The sequence below is a fragment of the Rhinoraja longicauda genome, chromosome 11 (assembly GCF_053455715.1).
Source record: "Rhinoraja longicauda isolate Sanriku21f chromosome 11, sRhiLon1.1, whole genome shotgun sequence".
NCBI lineage: Eukaryota > Metazoa > Chordata > Chondrichthyes > Rajiformes > Arhynchobatidae > Rhinoraja > Rhinoraja longicauda.
In genome coordinates, this window is record NC_135963.1 from 56,609,037 (window position 1) to 56,635,080 (window position 26,044).

The 26,044-nt window shown below is 42.6% G+C and overlaps 1 protein-coding gene across 1 annotated transcript; it reads right to left on the reverse strand.

Annotated features, from left to right (window-relative positions):
• Positions 1-4,428: 4,428 nt before the first annotated feature.
• Positions 4,429-25,894, reverse strand: tmed5 (transmembrane p24 trafficking protein 5). Its single transcript, XM_078407803.1, has 4 exons — positions 25,634-25,894; positions 14,325-14,422; positions 11,071-11,251; positions 4,429-8,326 (listed from the first exon to the last, which is right to left on the reverse strand). Exons 1-4 carry the CDS (start codon positions 25,802-25,804, stop codon positions 8,108-8,110), a joined length of 669 nt encoding a protein of 222 aa, XP_078263929.1. The 5' UTR covers positions 25,805-25,894; the 3' UTR covers positions 4,429-8,107.
• Between the last annotated feature and the right edge of the window lie 150 nt (positions 25,895-26,044).

Genomic DNA, 26,044 nt, shown 5'->3' on the forward strand with positions numbered 1-26,044 from the left:
CCTGACTTCTGTGCAGGTTCCATAGCCAAGTGGCTCATTGTCAACCATCTGCAAGAACTGTTGGATATGCACAAGAAAAATAAATTGTTGAAATGGAAGTCAATAAAAATGTTCCAAGTTCCTAGATTAAAGGGTATAGGCGACAAGGAGAGGGTGAGCGAATTTGGATTGTTTTGGGAATTCGGAATGGCGGGCTGTCATATGTTGAAAGACTGGAGCGACTAGGCTTGTATACACTGGAATTTAGAAGGATGAGAGGAGATCTTATCGAAACGTATAAGATTATTAAGGGGTTGGACACGTTAGAGGCAGGAAACATGTTCCCAATGTTGGGGGAGTCCAGAACAAGGGGCCACAGAATAAGGGGTAGGCCATTTAGAACTGAGATGAGGAAAAACTTTTTCAGTCAGAGTTATGAATCTGTGGAATTCTCTGCCTCGGAAGACAGTGGAGGCCAATTCTCTGAATGCATTCAGGAGAGAGCTAGATAGAGCTCTTAAGGATAGCGGAGTCAGGGGGTATGGGGAGAAGGCAGGAACGGGGTACTGATTGAGAATGATCAGCCATGATCACATTGAATGGCGGTGCTGGCTCAAAAGGCCGAATGGCCTACTCCTGCACCTATTGTCTATTGTCTATTGTTTTCTCTGGAGCACTGGATGTTGCGGTGAGATTTGATAGAAGTATATACAACTCTGAGAGGAATAGGTAAGGTAGACAGAACCTTTCCCCCATGTGGAAACATGAGAGATTAGAGAGCATCGCTATAAGGTGAGAGGTAAGTTTAAAAGAGACTAGACCAAGTGGGGCCCAAACCTTTCCTGCATTGGTGCACCACCCTGTCCTCCCCCCCTCCCCTGTCTCCTCAACCCCCCTTCCCCTCTCCCTTCTCCCCCACTCCCCCCTTCTCTCCCCTCCCTCCTCCCCTCCTTTTAAACTTAAAAATGTGAATAACTTTAAAAATATAACACCGATTTCAATAAAACGACTTGCATTATCACTAAAGTGACAAAGGTGAGTAAGGTGGGCCTAAAATTGTCGCACTATCGTGTACCGTTTTGGCTGAAGTTCAGTCACAAACAAGATAACAAACGAGTGTTTTAGTATATGGATGAGCGGGGCATGTTTTTTTTTCCGAGATTGGTGGGCGTCTAGAATGTGCTACCAGGGGTAATGGTGGTGGTAACCAGAGAGCAGTGCTGAACTACTATCTACCTCATTGGTGATCCTCAGACTATCCTTGATCGGACTTTGTTTGCTTTACCTTGCACGAATCTTTATTCCCTCGTCATGTATCTATACAGTAAATGGCTCGATTGTAATCATGCCTCGTCTTTCCGCTGACTAGATAGCCCGCAACAAAGGTGTACCTTGGTACACGTGACAATAAACTAAACTGGAACTGGAAGCAGATATGATAGTGGTGTTTAAGAGGCAAGGAAAGAAGGGATATAGATCACATGCAGGAAGAGGAAATCGTGTTCAGCACAGACATTGTGGGCTGAATGTGCCGTTACTGTGCTGTGCTGTTCTACGTTCTATGAAAGCTATTTGGCGGCTTCAGAAATACTAACGTTTGGGAAAACATGGATTGTGCTGCCACCTAGTGCCATTAACATTAAATTACAGATTTAAAAGCTATTTGAAAACTCAAATCTGAAACATTTGGGATTGAAAGTTATTAAGAGGTGGTTGGCTCAGATTCCAAAACACGTTTTAAGTGAAGCGAACTTATCTTATTCTTGCAACAGGGTGAGCCCATTTCCAAATGCTTCCTGAAGAAACCAAATCATTTTGATCACTTTGCCCGTGTTTTCAATCAACAGGAGTGACCCAACCTGCAACCCACTTCCATTTCGACATTGGCAGAAGAGTGTTGTGTTCAGTTTTGGTCACCCCATTACAAGAAAGATGTTGTTAAGCTGGAAAGGGTGCAGAGAAGATTTGTGAGGATGTTGCCAGGACTTGAGGGTCTGAGCTACAGGGAGTGGTTGAGCAGTCTGGGACTCTATTCCTTGGAGCGCAGGAGGATGAGGTGTACAAGATCATGGGAGGAATAGATAGGGTAAATGCACAGATTTGTTTACTCAGAGTAGGGGAATCAAGAACCAGAGGACATAGGTTTAAAGTGATGGGGGTGGGAAGATTTAATAGGAACCCGAGGGGCAATTTTTATTTCAACACTAAGGGTGGTAGGTGCAGAACTTCCAGAGGAGAAATTTGTGGCAGGAACTATCACAACGTTTAAGAAACATTTAGACAGGTACATGGATAGGACAGGTTTAAAGGGATAAGGGCCAAACACAGGCAGGTGGGACTAATGTAGATGGGGCATGTTGGTCGGCGTAGGCAAGTTGGGCCGAAGGGCCTGTTGTCATGCTGCATGATTCTATGACTCCTCCACTATCATGGGTCTATGTGCTGCAACGATGAAGAATGCTAACCTCTCTTCATAATGCCAGCGATGAACAGCTGGCTGAGGTATTCACCAGGATCTTTAACCTGTCTTTATCTCTGGCTACGGTCCCCAAGTGCCTGAAGTCGGCTACCATAGTGCCGGTGCCGAAAAAAAGCAAAGATCACCAACCTGAACGACTACCGTCCGGTTGCCCTAACTCCGATAGTCATGAAGTGCTTTGAAAGGCTGGTCCTCTCACACATCAAATCCAGCATCCCTGACTCACTGGACTCGCATCAATTTGCATACAGGGCAAATAGATCCACAGAGGACGCCATCTCTCTGGCTCTTCACACTGTCCTGACTCACCTGGAGACAGGGCACCTACGTGGGGATGCTATTCATTGACTATAGCTCTGCCTTCAACACGGTCATCCCCACCAAGCTCATCACCAAACTCCACCAGCTAGGCCTCAGCTCGTCGTTATGTGACTGGATCCTGGACTTCCTGCTGGAGTGACCGCAGGCAGTGAGAATGGGCCCGCACCTGTCCTCCACTATCACCCTGAGTACCGGCACACCACAGGGCTGTGTATTGAGCACCATGCTCTACTCCCTCTTCACACACGACTGTGTTCCTGCATTCGACACCAACACCATTGTCAAGTTTGCAGACGACACAACGGTGATCAGGCTGATCACCAACGGTGATGAAATACACTACAGAGCGGAGGTGCAGAACCTGGTGGACTGGTGCTCAGATAACAACCTGTCCCTAAATACCACCAAGACCAAGGAGCTGATCATCAATTTCAGGTGGTCACATAATGGGGAATACGCCCCGATCTTTATCAACGGGGACAGTGTGGAGTGTCCAGCTTCAGGTTTCTGGGCACACACATTTCGGAGGACCTCACATGGTCCACTAACACCACTGTGCTGGTCAAGAAGGCACAGCAACGACTGTTTTTCCTAAGAACACTGAAAAAGACTGGTCTGCCCCAACATCTGCTGACGACTTTCTATCACTGCACCATAGAGAGCATCCTAACGCATGACATCTCTGTGTGGTATCTCAGCTGCACGGAGGCGGAGAGGAGAGCTCTTTTCCCAGATGGCGCTGAGGTTATCCAACTGCTGCTCCTGTTCCCCCACACATTCATTCAGGAGCTGCACCTGGACACAATTTCCGCAGGTGTGCTTTCCAGAAGTATCAGCAGTGTCCGACTTCCCACATCCTGCAGGAAGCACACTGCACCAACCTACCATTTCTTTAACGGACACAAAAAAAAATCACAGCTTTCGAATGAAGTGTAGTCTCCTTGCCTCAGTCTCCTCGCTGAAGCCTCTTGAACCAAAGACACACACTTTACTCAGCAAGGCACTCTTGAGCCAAAGACTCACACTTTACTCACCAAGGCACTTCACCTCAGCAAGGCCGCTCCCAACAAGGCCGCACTTGTTTTTAATCTCCTAATAACTACTTTAGGGCTGATTAGTAAATGACCTGAACCTGGGTCTTGGCGCTCTTTTTAAACCGTCTTTCCCTGTGACTCACCTTCTTTCTCACGGACTTTCAAGCCAATGGTCTCTTCTCTCTGCTTCTGCTACACCGAGCTCCACGTAAGGACTATTTATTTCTACTTATTAAAAAAACTTTTTTGTTGTTGTTTATTGTGGGTTTTTACAGAGTACTATGTTTAAATATTAGTTGAGCTGCTGTAAGTAAAGAATTTCATTATGTAGGAAGGAACAGCAGATGCTGGTTTACACAGAAGATAAACATAAACTTCAGGAGTAACCCAGTGGGTCAGGCAGCATCTCTGGAGAAAAGGAATAGGTGACGTTTTGGGTTGAGAAGAATGGTCTCGACCCAAAACGTCACGTCCTTTTCTCCAGAGATGCTGCTTGACCCGCTGAGTTCCTCCAGTCAGAATTTCATTGTTCCTTTTTAGGGCATATGACAATAAACCATTCTTGACATATAATCAAGAAATCCAATGTACAATAAACCAGTTTCTAGATCTGAATTTCTTTTATTAAAATTGTACACAAAGGTCATACAGGATGAAATCACTTTATTTCAAATCTTGAACTCTTACAGTGCATTTTTTTCATTTACCACTAAGCACATGGTTGAAAGGTTTGTACATGGCAGTGAACAACTTGTTAATGGCTCAGTCTAATTACAATGCTTCAGGGCACCGTAATTTCAGGCATTATGAACTTGCATTTATGGACGAACATCAGAAATGTTCTTAAACAAACATTCCGAACTTGTGGAGATGGACTTCACAAATTCAAAGCTGTAATTACACCTGCAAATGTACATACAAATGTTATACAGTTTTAAATGAAAAGAGAAAAAAAAATGCCAGGCTTTGTTTAGTTTTCTACAAGTTAATGGTGCAAAACGCATACGAGATGCAAGAATCTCCAGATCAGTCAAGTGGGAATTAATGGAAATAATGAAAATTAAAATAGTTAAATAGCACTTGCAGGGGTTACTAGCAAATTTATAATTAAATGTCACAGTACTTGATCAATCACATATCCATTTGGGGAGATTATTGCCTGATATACCTTTTAAATATTTTGAACCAATTCATTCCAGGTAACCAATTCATTCATTCGATGATCATTGCACTATAAATGTATTTCCATCCTTCTGGTTTGATTACATTTAACATGATTCCATTCAATGACACTTTCAATGATTCAATGAATGAGGAATTTTCACCCCTCTGGTTTCAATACATGATTCAGTTGAGTCATATGTAGATGTCAGATATGTTCCATGATACCAACTCTCTGCTTGCTGATTATTTAACGGACAGGTTGCACAAGAGGCAGCATTTGTTATAAAAACGGATCTCTGGAATAAATCTACAATATTTATGAGTTTTAAACATGTGCAAAATCTTCTGTGGACTTCTCAACAATTAGTTGCCCCTAATGAATGGAGGACTCAATCTAGTTCCAAAGCATCAACAGGATCATTTAAAAAAGTTAGTTCAGATAATAAAACATCACAATCTCGGAAGTTTAGTTAAGGTGTGGGCAGCTTTTCACTGTAGGCTACTGGGTTTAGCAAGTCCAATGATGTCAGTGTTGGACAGAGGGAGCTTTTAGACATTCAAACAGGGCAATTGGAGAAGCTGGCACATTGCGAAAAAAAGTGCTGAAACTACGATCACGTGGAACTTTGAGATATTAGCTGCAATTGTGTTTTATGAAGATGCTGCCTGTTATCAGATCCCATCAGACAGTTTTGTTCAGTGTGCATCTGTAGGTGGCAAAATGGCAGCTGGATTGTAGATTTGACGGTGTATTTTCCATCCTGTTACACTTCACACCAATGATCGGTGTAAAATGATATTATAGGTCCTTTTTGGGAAATTGAGGTCACATTGTCCCAGGAGGTACTACTCTCCAGGAACTAACCACGTTGCATTCATGCCGCGTGGGATGGGACCGTGGGAGGTCCATACACTTTGATCCAGACCGGACCGGACCAGACCCCACGTGGAATGGATGCAACCACCTATCCCTCGTCCCCACACCGCCAGGTTGCCTGTCTGACTCTTGATCGCACCCTCACAGTGTATCACAAAACCCCAGCCACACCCCCTAGGGTTGGTATGTACCCTGTCCTCCGATCCACAAACTCTCCTCCCCTACTTCACCAACAGCCTTCACGGACTTCCAAACAGCTTTAGTCCACCGCCCCATACTCCTGCTTCCCCCAGCGCCCCACCATTCCCTCCACTGCCATCGTAAGGCCTTCAGTGCTACCCAATACAAATATGTTAGGGTTTCAACCTAAACCATTGTTGGCCCGTCACATCACTTGATTTGTATACTGCTACGATGACATTCTCCAAAAACTAGGCTAAGATTTTTCTTTAACCTGTACAAAGCACAACCATGCCCTTTTATAGCCCTAACTGTCCACATATGTAGTACTGATGCATGGACATTATGTATGGACAAGAGTTTCTTTTTATATAGTGTCATTAGTTAGTCTGATACAAACCATTTTTTTTGTGCAGCTGTAAACATTCAATTAAACAAAATTATACACGAGTAGACTGTCAATTTGTTACTTGCGGCTTGACTTCCTTGGTCAGGAGGAGAGATGACATCAGTGAAAAGTGCCCCAAAGATATTTTAAACCAGTACCTTTAATAGCTCTACAAACTAGTTCCATTGTTCAAATTGGTTGCTAGATCATTAATGAGGGGGGGGGGAGAGGATAAGTTGGTTCAATCACATCAAAATTATTAAGCGATGCTTTGAAGTGACCAAGTAAAATGTTTTAACATTTTTTCCATGGGAACAAGAACAAAGATATTTGTAAATAATCCTGCTACCATATTTGCATATACTTAAGACGATTGTCTATGAAACTACAATACTGCTCTGAAGCCACAGTTTACGGGACGGAGATGCTCTAAAGCATTTCTGAAAAGGCAGATTCTAATAATAATCATCATCATCTCTCCAACCCACGAATTTGCAAGATAGTAGCAAAAGGTATGCCCATAACAAATGATCTCAGATTATTGTGGGCATTTCGACGATGGATCGCAGAATAGAGTACACCCTGCTGTCTTGTTCAATCTTTACAAGTCCGCTTGATGTTAGTTTCCTTACATTTTGTCTTCAAGTGTTTTTATTACTTTCCTTTAGAGATACAGCACGGAAACAGGTCCTTCGACCCACCGAGTCCGTGCCGACCAGCGATCAGCCTATACACTAACACTATCCTACACTTGGGACAATTTAGCAAAGCCAATTAACCAACAAACCTGCACGTCGTTGGAGTGTGGGAGGAAACCAGAGCACCCGGAGAAAACCCACGCGGTCACAGAGAAAACATGAGAACTCTGCTCCTGAGTCAGTGTGCCACCCTTTTTTTTATGTGAAAGAATAGACAGTAAGAAATTGAAATGAATGGAGTTATTAAATTGCTGTGATTCACTGGATCATATTATAAACATTTACAAATTTTACCATCACAGGTCATTATGAATTCAGTATCCTTTTTGCTTTGCATGAAACCTAGATAAAACATATCACATTATTTCAACATTGTGTAAACTTAATTTGCCAAACACTTCAAAAACAAAAAGGCGAACCCAGTGATTAGAAAGATGATTTGTTCTTTGGACCACGTCATCACATAATGACACTGTGGACTATGAAACGTTCATGTACAACTCAGTACACTATTACTCATACCTAATAGTGCACCGGCCTTTGTACTTTAGAAGTCTATCACACCTCTTAAAAAGCTCAGACATTCAAGTCCAAATACATTGCTGACAGAGACCTTGTGGCATTACACCACAATCTTGAAAAGTAGCAAGATAAATCACCTCTGTCCAAAGTGACTTTCAGGACATAGCAACGGGTGACTGGCTAGGGTCCAGCATTATCTCATTTAGTTCTGCGTTATCACCAGCTGGTTCGGCAGTGAGTTTAAGGCATTAAGTTCTTAGGTTGCGTCACCAACAGTATTAAAGTTCAGATATACCCATTCAATTCTTTTTTTTTTACCATGTTGCTTAGTTGCAGCCCTATAGAGCATTATTTGTTTAAATATAAACGTATCTGGTAAAGGAAATCCCTGCATACATGATTTTTAATAAATGCAGTGCCCTTGCAGGTGCCACCTGGGCTTGTGAACCAACAACTTTCCAGGCACTACGTTCGGCTTCTTCTGTTGTCGTTGAATAAATGTTTCAGCATGTATACCTGCAGACACGACACTGTGAACATCGCAGCAAGGTTCACCATCGACCAGAAATTCACCCGATCATAATTGCCTTCTTGGAGGTTCCGATCACGTGCCTCAAAGGCTTTGAGCAGCCCCTGTATCTGGTTGCTTTTACTAAGTCTCGCTTTCACGCTGTTTATAGTTTCCTGAAAAACCATCCCAAAAGAAAAGAAAAAATCACATTTCACAATAAACGCATCCAAGTATCAACGGAAAAGCTGTGCAAAGAATTAAAACAGTGGCAGTGTGTGGGCATTCAATTCTATTTTAAGAGCAGCAGAATTTTTGAATGTAGAATATTCTACTTTAAGATGAAATGCCCAATGATCTATAATACTTTCAAAATGCTGGAGTAACTCAGCAGGTCAGGTAGCATCTCAGGAGAGAAGGAATGGGTGACATTTCGGGTCGAGACCCTTCTTCAGACTGAAGGGTCTCAACCTGAAATGTCACCCATTCCTTCTCTCCTGAGATGCTACCTGACCTGCTGAGTTACTTCAGCATTTTGTGAATAAATACCTTCGATTTGTACCAGCATCTGCAGTTATTTTCTTATAATACTTTCAAAGTCAACTTCATTGTATAGACACACAGTTTCTCTCCAAGAAATCAGTTGATCCAATTTTCCTTACTGTCGAACGTGCAGATGCTGGTTTATAAAAGAAACACACAAAGTGCTGGAGTAACTCAGCAGGTCAGGCAGCATCTCTGGAGAACATGAATAGGTGACGTTTCGGGTTGGGGCCCGTCTTCGTCAGAAGAAAGGCACTGACTGGAAAAGTCACCTATCCATGTTCTCCAAAGATGATTCCTGACCTGTGGAGTTATTCCAGCACCTTGTGTCACTTCTCCTTTCTGGTGGGCTGAATACCACCTGTAACAGTGGACAACACCACAACTGAATTAGTCATGGTGAACTTTTTTCCCCCCCCAATTAAAGTATGTGGAACAAGAGACTTGTAACATTTACACAATTCCACTTATGTATGAAAGAAAAAGCTCCCAAAAACCCAGCTTACACAAATTCTACCCTCTCTGGTATGCAAATCCAATAATGTCATTACTTTGCGCATAACCTGCTCTCTTCAACGCTTACCCCTTTTTGTCATTTCCCCTCACATTCCCAGAACCAATGGGAAACAGAAATTTAATTGCATTCAATTGCAGAAATTTAATTCCATCTATGATCTTAGCTATCCAAAATCATGAGAGGAATAGTTTGGGAAAACGCACAGAGTGTCTTGCCCAGAGTAGGGGAATCAAGAACCAGAGGACATGGGTTTAAGGTGAGGGGGGAAAGATTTAATAGGAACCCAAGGGATACCTTTTTCACACAAAGGGTGGTGGGTGTATGGAATGAGCTGCTGGAGGTGGTAGTTGAGGCAGGGACTATCGCAATGTTTAAGAAACATTTAGACAGGTACATGGATAGAACAGATTTTGAGGGATGTGGGCCAAATGCAGGCAGGTGGGACTAATGTGGATGGCACATGTTGGTAGGTGTGGGCAAGGTGGGCCAAAGGGCCTGTTACCACGCTGTAAGACTATGCTCATTGCCTTATTATTGATCTGAGCCAAACAGTAACAAAGTGTGTGAGGCTAATATGCAAGTGAGATGCAGCTCTTGGTTGAGCAGCATTGAAAGCAGGGAAAGCCAAAAGCTGAAGTGACATGGTTATAAAATGAAAGAATCTGTACTGCATTGGTTTGTCAATGCATGCTATAAGTTAGCAGACTAACAAGATGCGTATCAGGAATTTTATTGGCTGTTAAATAGCTAATTGATTTCTGTTGTACCCTCTCGCTCCCACCTGCCTCCTATTTTCTCATTCCATTACTAATTTACATTAATGACTTGGATGAAGGGATTAAAAGTACCATTAGCAAATTTGCAGATGATACAAAGCTGGGTGGTAGTGTGAACTGTCAGGAAGATGCTATGAGGTTGCAGGGTGACTTGGACAGGTTGTGTGAGTGGGCGGATGCATGGCAGATGCAGTTTAATGTGGATAAGTGTGAGGTTATCCACTTTGGTGGTAAGAATAGGAAGGCAGAGTATTATCTAAATGGTGTCAAGTTAGGAAAAGGGGTCGTACAACGAGATCTGGGTGTCCTAGTGCATCCCAGATGTCCTAGTGCATCAGTCACTGAAAGGAAGCATGCAGGTACAGCAGGCAGTGAAGAAAGCCAATGGAATGTTGGCCTTCCTAACAAGAGGTGTTGAGCATAGGAGCAAAGAGGTCCTTCTGCAGTTGTACAGGGTCCTAGTGAGACCGCACCTGGAGTACTGTGTGCAGTTTTGGTCTCCAAATTTGAGGAAGGATATTCTTGCTATTGAGGGCGTGCAGCGTAGGTTTACTAGGTTAATTCCCGGAATGGCGGGACTGTCATATGTTGAAAGACTGGAGCGACTAGGCTTGTATACACTGGAATTTAGAAGGATGAGAGGAGATCTTATCGAAACGTGTAAGATTATTAAGGGGTTGGACATGTTAGAGGCAGGAAACATGTTCCCAATGTTGGGGGAGTCCAGAACAAGGGGCCACCGTTTAAGAATAAGGGGTAGGGCATTTAGAACTGAGATGAGGAAAAACTTTTTCAGTCAGAGAGTTGTGAATCTGTGGAATTCTCTGCCTCAGAAGGCAGTGGAGGCCACTTCTCTGAATGCATTCAAGAGAGAGCTAGATAGAGCTCTTAAGGATAGCGGAGTCAGGGGGTATGGGGAGAAGGCAGGAACGGGGTACTGATTGAGAATGATCAGCCATGATCACATTGAATGGCGGTGCTGGCTCGAAGGGCCGAATGGCCTCCTCCTGCACCTATTGTCTAATTTTGTATCGTACTAGTGATTTGGAACAGAAAAAAAAGACACATGCAAGTTAACACCTACCAGAATATCTTCCAGTTTCATATCAAGCAGCTCTCCTCCTGGTAGAATATCATTCCACTTGGTTGAGTCACCCTCAGGTTCCATGTTGTCCAGAATAAGCTCAAAGAACACTATCTTCCCTGACATGGAACTAAATGAGTTGTCGAAACAAAACATGTAGTCTCCATTCTCAGTTTCGATGCTAAAAATGGAAGAGAAACTAGTCAATTTGTTCATTGAATGTTAAAATAGAAATGAAGAGATGGTGAAGGAGGGAGCAACTAAATGGAACTGTTTTATACATTTTTAACTATTTATAAAATAGTCTATGCTTTGCAAGTCAACCATGTACAGTATGTATTGGGGGGAAAAGGGGACACAGGAAATTGAACCATCCTATCACGAGCTAGAGAGCGGTCCTGGCCTCACATCCACCTCATTGGAGACCCTCAGAGTACTTTTTAATGAGACTTTACAGGACATTATCTTGCACTAAATATTATTCCCTATATCTGTACACGGTTTGATTGTAACCACGTATAATCTTTCCGCTGACTGGATAGCACGCACAAAAGGCTTTTCACTGTACCTCGGTACACATGACAGTAAACTAAACTATTACAGGTGTACAGCCCCAAGTCAAAAGGCAGTGAAACTTTAAAAAACAATAATTAAAATCATCAATATTCCTCATTATTTTATCGCTGCATTTAGGCCAGAGATTTAATTTCTGCAAGTTACCTGCCTTTAAAACTGAGAACATAGAAATCATTGTTAGCATTCAACTTGTGCACAATTGCAACATGCATGCACATTTCTGCAACATCACTAATCTTCAGCCATCTCTGTAATGCATTCTGCAGACTTGAACTGAAGAAGATTTATTGTAAACACAAAAAGGATTGAGCAGTTTGTGACCAGGAGCAGTTTCTTTTCTGTAGTTGAATATTTCTCACTGGTGCTCTCTTTAGTTTTAAGTTTAGAGATACACCACGGAAACAGGCCCTTCAATAAAATTCTCTCATGTGTCGGGAGTGGATGTGAGAATAGAATAACATAGAACTAGTGTGAATGGGTGATCGATGATCGGCTTGGACTCAGTGGGACGAAGGATTGAATGCCATGCTGTATCTCTAAACTAAACTAAGCCCACAATTACTATTTACACAATTCAACCTTGGTTCTTGCTCATCATTTGACATTTATTTAAAACTGTTTAAACACGCAATTGTCATTATATGAGCATTCTCTCAAAATGTGCAAACACTCAAACACCAGATATATCACAAATCGCATCCAATGCAAATGAATGCATTGCAGCAGTGTCAAACACCTGCTTATTTATCATTCACATTTGCAATTCAATAGTTTAAGCCTCCACAAGCTGCTTTTAAAAACACATGCTCACATTTGTAAAGGAATCTGTCATAATTTAATAAATATAATTGCTACCTGTGATGGATCTTTGGCAGCCTCTTGGCTAGTCCTGAACAGAAATCTGCTGGGCAGGGTTAGTGCGGGTTGGGAAGAGGTGGGGATTAGTTTGTGGGGGATTAGTTTGTGGGGTGTTGTGAAATTCATTTGCCTCCTGGCAATCAAATTTTCACCTGCAAATACATTGACAAATGCCTGCCAAAATGCATAATACGAACCAATCGATAAATATAGAAAGAAGGAATTACAGATGCTGCTTTACACTATAAGACACAAAGGGTCCTGACCTGAAACATCACCTATCAATGTGCTCTAGGGCAGCACGGCGGTTGAGTTGCTGCCTTATAGTGCCAGAAGCCCCGGTTCAATCCTGACTACGGGTGCTGTCTGTATGGAGTTTGTACTTTCTCCCTGTGACCACGTGGGCTTTTGCTGGGTGCTCTGGTTTCCTACCACACTCCAAAGACGTACAGGTTTGTAGGTTAATTGGCTTTGGTAAAATTGTCCCTAGCGTGCAGGGCAGTGCTAATGTACGGGATGATCACTAGTCGATGCGAACTCGGAGGGCCAAAGGGCATGTTTCTCAACAGTTTAAAGGTGCTACCTGATCTGTTGAATTACACCAGCACTCTGTGTCATTCCATAAATGTATTAATAAACTTGACGATACCTGCTACAAAGCAGGCAGACATATGGAAACAATACGTTAATATGGTTGTTATTTTCATTCAGATTCTGTTCACTGCTGTCTGTAATTTTAGGTCCCTGCAGTTTTCCTGCTGATATGCACTCATTTCTTTGGCATCTTTGGAACACGGTGCTGTACAATTTTATAGCCATGTATCCTGCATTACACAATAACTAAACAGCAAAAAATAATTAATTGCCAGTAGAATCTGAAATATTTGAAGCCGCTGAAGCCTCCCTTTACACTCTTCTTGATTCAGATCATTCTGGGAGCGAGCTATCCTGTAAACTAGGTTGCAGAGTTTATGTTATCATTCCGTATAGCGTAACACCATTTGATAGCACATATTACAAAGAGCAGGGACCATGTACATGAGTGCATATAACATTCAATGTGTTCACAAATTATTCAATGTGCGCACGACTGCAATGTTTATTTTAATACTAGACCAAGTGGACCCATTGGGACCAAACCTTTCCTGCATTGGTGCAGCACCCTCTCCTCCTCTCCCCCCCCCTCCCCCTTCCCCTTCCCTCCTACCCTCTCCTTTCCTCCTCCCCCAACTCCATCCCTCACAACCTCCTTATCCTCCCTCCTCCCCCCTCCCTCCCTAGGAGATAGATTTCAACTTTAAAATGTGAGTATCTTTAAAAATATAACACCGATTTCAATGAAACTTCTTCCATTAGCACCAAAGGGACAATGGTGAGTAAGGTGGGCCTAAAACTGTTGCGCTATTGTGTACCGTTTTGGCTGTAGTTCAGGAACAAACAAACAAACAAGAGTTTTAGTATATAGATAGATTCAATGGATTCAGAGCAATAAGCTGGAGTAAAACAGAAAATAGTGGGCGGCTCGGCTTGCCCACTGTGGAAACAGGAGAGGGAAGCCGCCGAGTTTGGCCCCTGTCCGCCCCTGAAGTCAGGAACCAGGGAGAAGGTGACGGCGATGGTGACGGACGCTGGACAAAAGGTCCAATCTTCTTAGGCCTCACCTCGCTCCACTATTCTGCCACAAAAATGTAGACGGCATAAAACAAATGAGCTAGTCAGTTTAAAGTTCAATCGGAATCCAATGACAAAGCATGTTTGATGTTTTTCAACAAGAGTAACTCCCATGACGAATAATGAACGTTACAAAGTCTGTCACTCACCTGTGCACTCCATCAGACTTTCTCTGATCAAAATAGAGAACCTTTCCATTTGGGGATGAAATGTAGAAATCCACATCTAATCCTGCCCCATCGATCACCTAGAGAGCAGGGGAAGATATTAGTTTTGTCCAAAATCGTACAATAGATTCACTTGATCACTGTTAAATTGATCTTTTCATAATAATTTTAAATTATTAAAGTAATAAAGAAATTTAAATCAACGCACACCTCCAGATTCGGGAACAGTTCCTTCCCAGCTGTTACCAGGCCACTGAACTATCCTATAACCAACTAGAGCTACTATCTATCTCATTGGAGACCCTCGAACTATCTTTGATTGGACTTTATCTTGCACTAAATGTTATACACTTTATTCCCCTTATCATGTATCTGTACACTATGGATGGCTCACTTGCAATCATGCATTGTCTTTCCGCTGACTGATTAGCACACAATAAAAAACCTATCACTGTACCTCGGTACATGTGACAATAAACTAAACTCATAATTAAATCCAGCTGAAAACAATAATAGTTACTTAGATATTTAATTAACATGTAAAAACAAAAAACTGCAGATGCTGGTTTACAGAAAAGGTCACAAAGTTCTGGAGAAGGTTCCTAACTTGAAACGTCACCTATCCATGTTCTCTAGAGATGCTGAGTTACTCCAGCACTTTGTGTCCTTTTTGATTTAATTAATAGACAATAGGTGCAGGAGGCCATTCGGCACTTCGAGCCAACACCACCATTCAATGAGATCATGGCTGATCATTCTCAATCAATACCCCGTTCCTGCCTTCTCCCCATACCCCCTGATTCCACTATCTTTAAGTGTAAGAAAATAACTGCAGATGCTGGTACAAATCAAAGGTATTTATTCATAAAATGCTGGAGTAACTCAGCAGGTCAGGCAGCATCTCAGGAGAGAAGGAATGGGTGACGTTTCAGGTCGAGACCCTTCAGTCTGAAGAAGGGTCTCGACCTGAAACGTCACCCACTATCTTTAAGAGCTCTATCTAGCTCTCTCTTGAAAGCATCCAGAGAATTGGCCTCCACCGCCTTCTGAGGCAGAGAATTCCACAGATTCACACTCTCTGGCTGAAAAAGCTTTTCCTCATCTCCGTTCTAAATGGCCTAGCCCTTATTCTTAAACTGGTTCTGGACTCCCCCAACATTGGGAACATGTTTCCTGCCTCTAACGTGTCCAATCCCTTAATAATCTTATATGTTTCAATAAGATCCCCTCTCATCCTTCTAAATTCCAGTGTATACAAGCCTTGTCGCTCCAGTCTTTCAACATACGACAGCCCCACCATTCCGGGAATTAACCTAGTAAACCTACGCTGCACGCCCTCAATAGCAAGAATTGCTGCCGTTAACGTCAGCAAATATTATGGATCATTAAGATATCAGTAGAAAATCTACAAGGCAAAACTTCTTGCAACAATTGCAAATGGTTGGTTTTAACATTTTCTGTTGCAGGTAAAATGGTGGCACAGCATTCTGTGCTACTGTCTCATTGCTTCAAAGGCCCACAGTTGATGCTAGACTCAGTAGCTTCTCATGACTTCATGGATTTAACGGGGTGCTCTGGTTTCACCCCAAATGCGACACTAGTGCTGGTAGGTCAATTGGCTACTGTAAAATTAACCCTCAGTATAGTTAAGAAGCAAAAGAATCAGAAGGGAGTTGATGAGCAGGGCTACAGGGAAATAAACAGAGGGGAAAGAGGACTGGTGGGTTTCTTTGGGGGAGGGGGGGGGGGGGGACATTAGGCATAAGACCATAAGGCATGACACCGCAGAATTAGGCCATTCAGCCCACCGAGTTGACTCTGCTATTCAATCATGGCTGATCTCTTTTTCCCTCGCAACTCCATTCTCCTGCCTTCTCCCCAGAACCTTTGACGCCCTTCCTACTCAAGAACCTATCAATACCTGCTGTAAAAATACCCAAAGTCGGCCTCCACAGCCAATTGTGGCAATGAATTTCTCGGATACACTGCCCTCTGGCTAAAGAAATTCCTCCTTATCTCCATTCTGAAGGTACATCCTTCTAGTCTGAGGCTGTGCCCACTGGTCCTAGACTCTCCCATTACTGGAAACATCCTTTCCACATCCATTCTATCTAGACCTTTAATTATCCAGTAGGTTTCAATGAGAACTCCCTCATCCTTCTAAACACCAGTGAGTACAGGTCCAGTACAGGCCTTCAAACGCTCCTTGTACGTTAACCCAATCATTTCTAGGATAATTCTCATAAACCTCCTCTGTATCCTCTCCAAAGTAAGCACATCCATCCACAGATATGGGGCCCAAAACTGCTCATAATATTCCAAATGTGGCCTCACCAACATCTGATAAAGCCTCAGCATTACATCCTTGCTTTTATATTCTAGTCCTCGAAATGAACGCCAGCATTGCCTTCTTTACTACTGACACAACCCACAAATGAACCTTTTGGCAATCTAGCACCGGCACTCCCAAGTTCCTTTATACCTCCGATTGTGAATCCTCTCCCCATTTAGAAAGTAGTCTATGCCTTTATTCCTTCTACATTCCATTCTGTTTGCCACTTCTTTGTCCACTCTCCCAACCTGTCCAAGTCTTTCTGCAGCTTTTCTGCTTCCAGAACACTACTTGGTCCGCCACCTATCTTTGTATCATCTGCAAACTTGGCCACAAAGCCATCAATTCCCTCATCCAGATCATTAACATGTAACGTGAAAAGTAGCAGACCCAACACTGGTTCTTGCAGAACACCACGAGTCACTGGCAACCAAATACAAAAGGCCCCTTTATTCCCACTCTTTGTCTTCAGCCAGTCAGCCAATCTTCTATCCATCTTGTACTTTGTCTATAATACCATGGGCTCCCATCTTGCTTAACAGTCTCACGTCTGGCAACTTTTCAAAGGCCTTCTGAAAATCCAAATGAACTACATCCACTGGCTCTTCTTTGTCTATCCTGCTTGTTAGCTCCTCAAAAAATACTATGTTCTCCCCTTAGCAAAACCATGCTGACTGCCGCCTATATTATCGTGCTTTCAAGTACCCAGAAATTTCTTTAATAATGAACTCTAAAATGTTTACCAACCACAGAAGTCAGACTAACCAGTCTATAATTTTCTTTCTTTTGCTTTCCTCACTTCTTAAACAGTGAAGACAGACACAAAACAGTGATGTTATATCTGCGATTTTTCAGTCCTCTGGAATAATTCCAGACTCTAGTGATTCTTGAAAGATCACTGCTAATGCCTCCACAATCTCAACAGCTACCTCTTTCTGAACCCTGGAGTATAGCCCATCTGATCCAGGTGACTTATCACCTTCAGTCCTTTCAGCTTCCCAAGCACCATCTCCTCAGTCATAGCAACTACACTCACTTTTGCTCCCCTGACTTACATAGACCAGAGAGACCGAGTGGCTGTCTGTGTTGCAACAGGAAAATTTACACCTGTTAAAATGAGGAAATTAATACTGTACACATCTGGAGATTGCAGTACATTAAAAAAAAAAATCTTCCTCTAACGTATAAAAGCAAGGTTGTTCTTTCCACTGAATGCTCCCCGTCACAGCCAATTTGAAAGCTAAACAAAACCAAAGAAAGGTATTTCCATATCTAGCAAAGCACATTATAATCCTTTATGCAAGGTCAAACAGAATCTGGTAAATTTGAGTTGCAATCCTGTTCAACAACAGAACTCTGCACCAAGATCCCTGTATCAAGGATCCACAGGAAATAGTAAAGCTCCAGGGGGTACTCCGCCAGAGTCCGTCCTATAAGTAATTGGATAATGTACAGTGAAAACAACACAGCAACAGAAAGGGTCTCGAGCCGAACTGTCACCTATCCATGTTCTCCAGAGATGCTGCCTGACCTGCTGAGTCAGTCCCGCACTTTGTGTCCTTTGGCACATCTTGTGACATTTATCCGGCACAATGATTTGTTTAATATACATTTGCAAATTACTAGGAGTGAAGAAAGATCTCAAACAGCATTTTACAGATTTATATCAGGTGTAAATGGCAAACAAACAGAAGATCATCCAACCTCCTAAAGCCTGTCTCACCATTTAACTAGGTCTGCAAATCCATCTTTTCCATGTAGAGTTATAGAGCTAGGAAGCGAAAACTGGCCTTTTGGCTCAATTCATCCATGCCAACCCAGTTGTCTGACAAAGTCCCACTTGCCTGTGGCTGCCCATATCTGTCCAAACTTCCCAACACATGTATCTGTCCCAGTATCTTTCAACTGCTGTAATTGTTCCTACTTCTACCACTTCTATGTGTCATCTATGCACTGCCTGAAAAATGTATATAGACCCATACACTAATAGTTAACTAAAATATATTGATTTAAAGTATAAAGTTATTTATAAACGTTTTCCATATTTCTTCCAATCTTTCCCAACTTTACTCTTAGTTTGAATAGGTCTACCTATTCTAGATTTCACAACCAACAGAAGTAATTTCTCCTTATCTTCCCTGTCAGCTCCTCTTAAGGTCTTGAAAAGCAATTTCGACCGTCTAAATTTCAACTTAATAATCTCTCGTCTCTTCTCGAAACTTGACCTCCAAGAACAGATGTCATTCGAGCAAATCTGTGCTGCATTTCCAAAGCCAATATATTGTTCTCAAGCCATGATGCCTAAACTGCTCGAACTATCCAAGTGAAATCTCAGAAGTCTGATGAAGGGCCCTGACCCGAAATATCGTCTTAGAATGTTTGCCAGAGATGTTGCCTGATCTGCTGAGTTATTCCTGCACTTTGTATTTTTTTCCCCAAGTGAAATCTAAGTTGGGCTTTATACTGTACATTTGCAGAAGATTAAAAATATATATAAAGGCCCCCATTTGGATTATTTTCTATAATCAAAATATAAATAAATTGTTGGCCTATAATGATCTACACCTCTCCAAGCTTTCACAAACCTTACCCACTTCATGTACACTATTCAGTCCTGATCAGGTCCAAGTTGACATTCACATTTTGTTCACATTAAAATCTATTTTCCAGAATCCTGCCTATTCTCTCAACTTATTAATGTCTGTACAATTTAATGCTGCTATCCACACTGCTTATAATGCTGCCCATCTTTGTCTCATTGGCAATGGTACATTGTTATCATATTATCCAGGTTATTGATAAATCGAACAGTTTCAATTCCATCTGCCACAATTTACTAACTTAGACACAAAAAGTTAGAGTTACTCAGCGGGTTAGACAGCATCTCTGGAAAAAAGGAATAGGTAACGTTTCGGGTCTGAAGAAGGGTCTCGACACAAAACGTTATTTATTCCTTTTCTCCAGAGATGCTGAGTTATTCCAGCTTTTTGAGTCTATCTTCAGTTTAAACCAGCATCTGCAGTTCCTTCCAACACAATTTTCTATTACTTGCATATTATTGCTGCCTTGCTTGCCATAATTTTCCAGTCGTGTCAATAACCTTCTACAAATGGACTCTGATAACTAGTATCCATTAACAATCAATCCCCTGTTCATCATTTTTGTCACCTTGGCACATAATCTTGTTTTATCAGGCATACAAGTTATACCTATCAGCTAAAAACTTACGGTAGACACAAAATGCTGGAGTAACTCAGTGGGTCAGGCAGCATCTCTGGAGAGAAACATGGAAAATAGGTGCAGGAGGCCATTCGGCCCTTCGAGCCAGCACCGCCATTCATTGTGATCATGGCTGATCGTCCACAATCAATAACCCGTACCTGCCTTCTCCCCATATCCCTTGATCCCACTAGCCCCTAGAGCTCTATCTAACTCTCTCTTAAATCCATCCAGTGATTTGGCTTCCACTGCCCTCTGCGGCAGAGAATTCCACTGATCAGCCTGAAGAAGGGTCTCAACCTGAAACATCACCCATTCCTTCTCTCCAGAGATACTGCCTTACTCGCTGAGTTACTCCAGCATTTTGTGTCTACTTTCGATTTAAACCAGCATCTGCAGGTTTTTTTTCGACACAACTAAAAACGTACGGTCACTGTCTTTAATTATAGACTTGGCGATCTCTCAACAATATGTATGGCAAATGAGGCCATCACAGCTTCCCGCTTTCACCTTCCATAGTGGACATCCACTATTTCCCAACTTAAAACAAAAGCTAAATGAGGAAACATTAGAAGATTATAATAAGGTCTTCTGAATGCTCTTAGTTCCCTTTAATATGGAGAATCGATTTCCTTTAAAACAGTTGAGTTGCTGCCTAACAGCGTCAAAGACACGGGTTCGATCTTGACTACGGGTGCTGTCTGTGCAGATTGTACGTTCTTGCTGTAACCACGTGGGTTTTCTCTGGGTCCTCCGGATTCTTCCCACCTTCCAAAGACCTGCAGGTTTGTAGGTTAATTGGCTCCTGTAAATTGCCCTTAGTGTGTAGGATGTGAAAAGTGGGAATGACATAGAACTAGTGTGAACGGGCGATTGTGGTCGGCATGGACTCGATGGGCCAAAGAGCTTGTTTCTACGCTGTATCTCTAAACTCTAATAAAAACACTGTTTAGATTCCATCAACTTAAACAGAAATTATAAAGGGCTCACTCATAATTAAATATTACAAACATTTATGCCATCTGGATATGTCAAATTTGTTGCATCATTTCTGTTTTCTACTGCACAACCGCCAACAGCTGGGCTATCTCGTACAAAGAAACAGCTTCAAAGGATACTGCAATGAGCAAGGTTTGAGTAAGAATATTATGGCTAATGGCTCGATTGTAATCATGTATTGTCTTTCCGCTGACAGGTAAGCACCTCCGTACACGTGACAATGAACTAAACTAAATACTTTTCTCCTGTGTGGTAGTTTGTCCAATTAATGATCCAATGTTATCCAAATTTTCTTCAAATTCCAGTCGGAAAACCAAACATTGAAAAATCCATTAAAAAAAATGCAAAAGATAAGATTACACAGTATTGCAGGGGGGAAGAGAGGGTTTTAAAGTTGATTGAAAATTAGTAGCCACACAGAAGGCTACCACTTGGTAACCACACAGAAGTCAGAATAAATAGGTATTTTTCATGCTAGACAGATGCAACACGAGTGCCCAATGGCCCCATTATCTACATCAATGACTTGGAGAAGAGGTATAAAGTATTCAAATGTGTAGTATCCAAGTTTGCCAGCAATGTGGATCTAGATTGACAGGCATGCTGTGACGAGGACACATGTACTCTGCAGCTGATTATAGATCATTTGAGTGGCAAAAATATGGAAAATAACATTTAAGGTACAAAGTCATTCACTTATGTAAGAGCAATCAAAATACAGGCTATTATCTAAATGGCGAGAGAAGGCACATGAATGAAGGATAGAGTTAGTGTTCTGGTCACAATCACAAAGGGTTAGCAGTTAGGTGCAGCAAGCAGTTGGGAAATGACATGTTGGGCTTTATTGCAAGGGAAATGGAGTAGAGAGTAGCGGGCGGCACAGTTGCTAGAGTTGCTGCCTTACAGCGCCAGAGACCTGGGATCGATCCTGACTACAGGTGCTATAAGAAAATAACTGCAGATGCTGGTACAAATCGAAGGTATTTATTCACAAAATGCTGGAGTAACTCAGCAGGTCAGGCAGCATCTCAGGAGAGAAGGAATGGGTGACATTTCGGGTCGAGACCCTTCTTCAGACTGATGTCAGGGGGGCGGGACAAAGGAAGGATATAGGTGGAGACAGGAAGATAGAGGGAGATCTGGGAAGGAGGAGGGGAAGAGAGGGACAGAGGAACTATCTAAAGTAAACTTTAAATAGTTTACTTTTAAATACTAAACTTTAGATAGTTCCTCTGTCCCTCTCTTCCCCTCCTCCTTCCCAGATCTCCCTCTATCTTCCTGTCTCCACCTATATCCTTCCTTTGTCCCGCCCCCCTGACATCAGTCTGAAGAAGGGTCTCGACCCAAAACATCACCCATTCCTTCTCTCCTGAGATGCTGCCTGACCTGCTGAGTTACTCCAGCATTTTGTGAATAACTGACTACAGGTGCTGTCTCTATGGAGTTTATATGTTTTCCCCGTGACCTGCGTGGGTTTTCTCCAGGATCTTCAGTTTCCTCCCACACTCCCATTCCCCTTGTCCTAGTTGCACACCTTACACTTCCTTATTTATACACCTCCTTATCCATGTACCGCCCACTCCCCTGACATCAGTCTAAAGAAGGGTCTTGACCCGAAACGTCACCCATTCCTTCTCTCCAGAGATGCTCCCTGTCCCGCTGAGTTACTCCAGCATTTTGCATCTATCTTCGATTTAAAAAGCATCTGCTGTTCTTTCCTACAAATTTTGAGATGTTTCCATTTTGAGAGTCTCAAAATAGTGTAGATAGTTGCAAGATATGAAGACAGCCATTTCTAATAGACATGTAGAAAATTATTCTCCTAAGGGACCGTGAATCTTTGGAATTCTTTATCTTGGAGGATTGTAGAAGCTAGTGCACTTTAAGAGTTTGATATATTTAAAAAATATTTGAGAATTGAGGGCCACGAAGAGCTGGCACAGAAGGGGGGTTGAAATCTGGATCAGATCAGCCATGATGGTAGTGAAGAGCAGGGCAGGTTGGAGGGGCGAGTTGTCAACTCCTGTTCCCATTTCCCAATCCTGGCATAATCATCAGATTTGGATATCAAACCCCAGAACTATGACGAATTTTCCTGCCAAACATGAATGGAAATATTGATTAAAACTCTTAAAAGATTACACTCAATTTTAGTTAATAAACTTGACGACAAAAAGAACAACTGTATTGATGACTGGGCAAGTAATATTTGCAATGTAATAGCATGTAAACCTGCTGAAGCAAGGTAAAAAAGTACATGGCAAAAAAGATTGGATTAACAAATAATTTTGCAAATCACAAGTTTGAAGCCCGCTCTGCCTTTTCATAAATTGCTACAGAATATTGCGAGAAAGAACGTGAAATAGGTAACTGGTAATATCACTGATACCCTGTTTCAATTGTTTGGGAGAGCAGATATATATCAATTTAAAACGATGAAATGACTTTTAAAAATCTTTGACGAGCTCCAAGTCATTGTATTGTAGGCAAATAGAACTTTGACATGACATTTTTAAACCTCACAAGCCAAAGATATGGGTTGCTAAATTTTGTGGCCCGCACCTCATTCCAAGCTAAATATCAAAGTTCAAAACTGGAACACCCTTGACCTATTGGCCCATCCAAATTAACTTACAATAGGTGGTTAGGTCATAATGACCCATTCAATTTAAAGTTCAGCACCTCATATTTTGCTTGGGCATGTTACAACCCAGCGGTATGAGTATTGATTTCTCTTACTTCAAGTAACCCTTGCTTTCCGTCTCTCTCCATCCCTCCCCCACCTTAATTCTCCGATTAGTTTCACTGTCCTCCGGATTAATTTTACTGTTTGTATGCCTTGTTGTCATCTTCCCCATAGCCAACAACGAACCATTCTACATTTCCTTGATCATCGTCTGCTTTGATCTGTCCTTCTCACACCTTGCCCATCAACATCTGTAGTTTCCCTCACCCCTGACTCTCAGTCTGAAGAAAGGTCTCAACCCAAAACGCCACCCATTCTTTTCCTCCAGAGGTGCTGCCTGTCCCGCTGAGTTACTCCAGCATTTTGTGTCTATCTTTGGTGTAAACCAGCATCTGCAGTTCCTTCCTACACATTGACAATTTCAGGCTGGATGCAATTATTTTTTTCACATAGAAACAAGGAACGGTAGATGCTAATTAATACACAAAGGGACACAAAGTGCTGGAGTAACTCAGCAGGTCAGACAGCATCTCTGGAGGGCATGGATTAGGTGAGGTTTCGAGGAGAGGTGCCCGCCTCTCTTCTACGGCTTTGTGGCAGTCTAAGAGAATTGCTTGTTTGGGAGAACTTCTGTAAAGAGTGTTATAGACAATAGACAATAGGTGCAGGAGTAGGCCATTCAGCCCTTCGAGCCAGCACCGCCATTCAATGCGATCATGGCTGATCACTCTCAATCAGTACCCCGTTCCTGCCTTCTCCCCATACCCCCTCACTCCGCTATCCTTAAGATGGACATGGAAACATTGATCTTTTTAAACTTGTTTGTCATTTGCCTGTTTATTGGCTGTGGTCCTCTAAAAAGTGGCATTTTTACAGTTTTTTTAAAATGTGACTATTTGTTCAACCAGAAGACAGGGCGGCACGGTAGCGCAGCGGTAGAGTTGCTGCTTTACAGCGAATGCAGCGCCGGAGACTCAGGTTCGATCCTGACTACGGGTACTGCACTGTAAGGAGTTTGTACGTTCTCCCCGTGACCTGCGTGGGTTTTCTCCGAGATCTTCGGTTTCCTCCCACACTCCAAAGACGTACAGGTATGTAGGTTAATTGGCTGGGTAAATGTAAAAATTGTCCCTAGTGGGTGTAGGATAGTGTTAATGTACGGGGATCACTGGGCGGCACGGACTTGGTGGGCCGAAAAGGCCTGTTTCCGGCTGTATATATATGATATGATATGATATTACCAAACCTATCCTTTAACATGCATTACTCTCTTATAATTAAGGGTCCTGCTTACTATGGAGATTATTTAGTAAATAAATTATCTGTGAAGTTATTCTTTCATTAATAGACACATTTTCCAAAATCATACTCTTCTTTTGATTGATTGTATGTCCATTTTCCGTTCATTTTATGACCCTAACGTGCCCCAGACAAACGCAAAGCAAGAAAATTGAATAACCTAGCTTGGGTAAAGTCTAATTGTAAAGGCTGACAGAATGTGGGTGTAGTGTTGAGCTCCAGACCCTGAGCTGAGGAGACCTTGCAGAACAGATACAATGGCCTGGATGGTCAACTCAAGTTCCTAAATGTTAGAATAACCCCATGAGTTGTTCTAACATCCCGCCTAGAAAGTGACAGCTTGAACAAAGTAGAGCTCCCAGAATACTTAAGAGTCATACAGCATGGAAACAGGCTCTTTAGCCCAACTCACCCAGGCCGACCAAGATGTCCCATCTAAGCTAGTCTTTTTGGCCCATATCCTTCTAAACCTTTCAAACCCTGCCATGTACCTGTCCAAATGTCATAGATAGATAGATAGATAGATGAGATAGATAGACAGATGAGATAGACAGACAGATGAGATAGATAGACAGATGAGATAGATAGACAGATGAGATAGATAAATGAGATAGATAGATAGATGAGATAGACAGATAGATGAGATAGACAGATAGATGAGAGGGATAGATGGGATAGATGGAGGGATAGATGGAGAGATAGAGAGATCAACATCATCACTTTGAGCCGGGAAACAAACCAGTGTGAGTGGCCAACCTGATACTCGATCTCCAGGGTGGCATCTTTCTTCATAGTTTGGTAGAAACACTCCTTCTGCCCCGCCGGCAGAGTGAAGGTGAAGTCGCTGTCAAAGGACTGAGAGAAGCCGAAGCAGAGCGGGGTCCAGCCGCAGCAGCACAGGAGGAGGAGAAGGGGCAGCCCCAACATGGCCGTGGGTCGGTCGGTCGGCGGGGCAGTTGGTGGACGGACGGACGCCGGCCCGCGAGGCTCAGGCGCGCTCACCGGACGCACCGCGTCCTCGCGTCATACGTCATCACGTCACACGTCATTACTTCATTACTTCATCACGTCACACCCCCATTACCCCCCCCCTCTCCTGAGATGCTGCCTGACCTGCTGCGTTACTCCAGCATTTTGTGAATAAATACCTTCGATTTGTACCAGCAT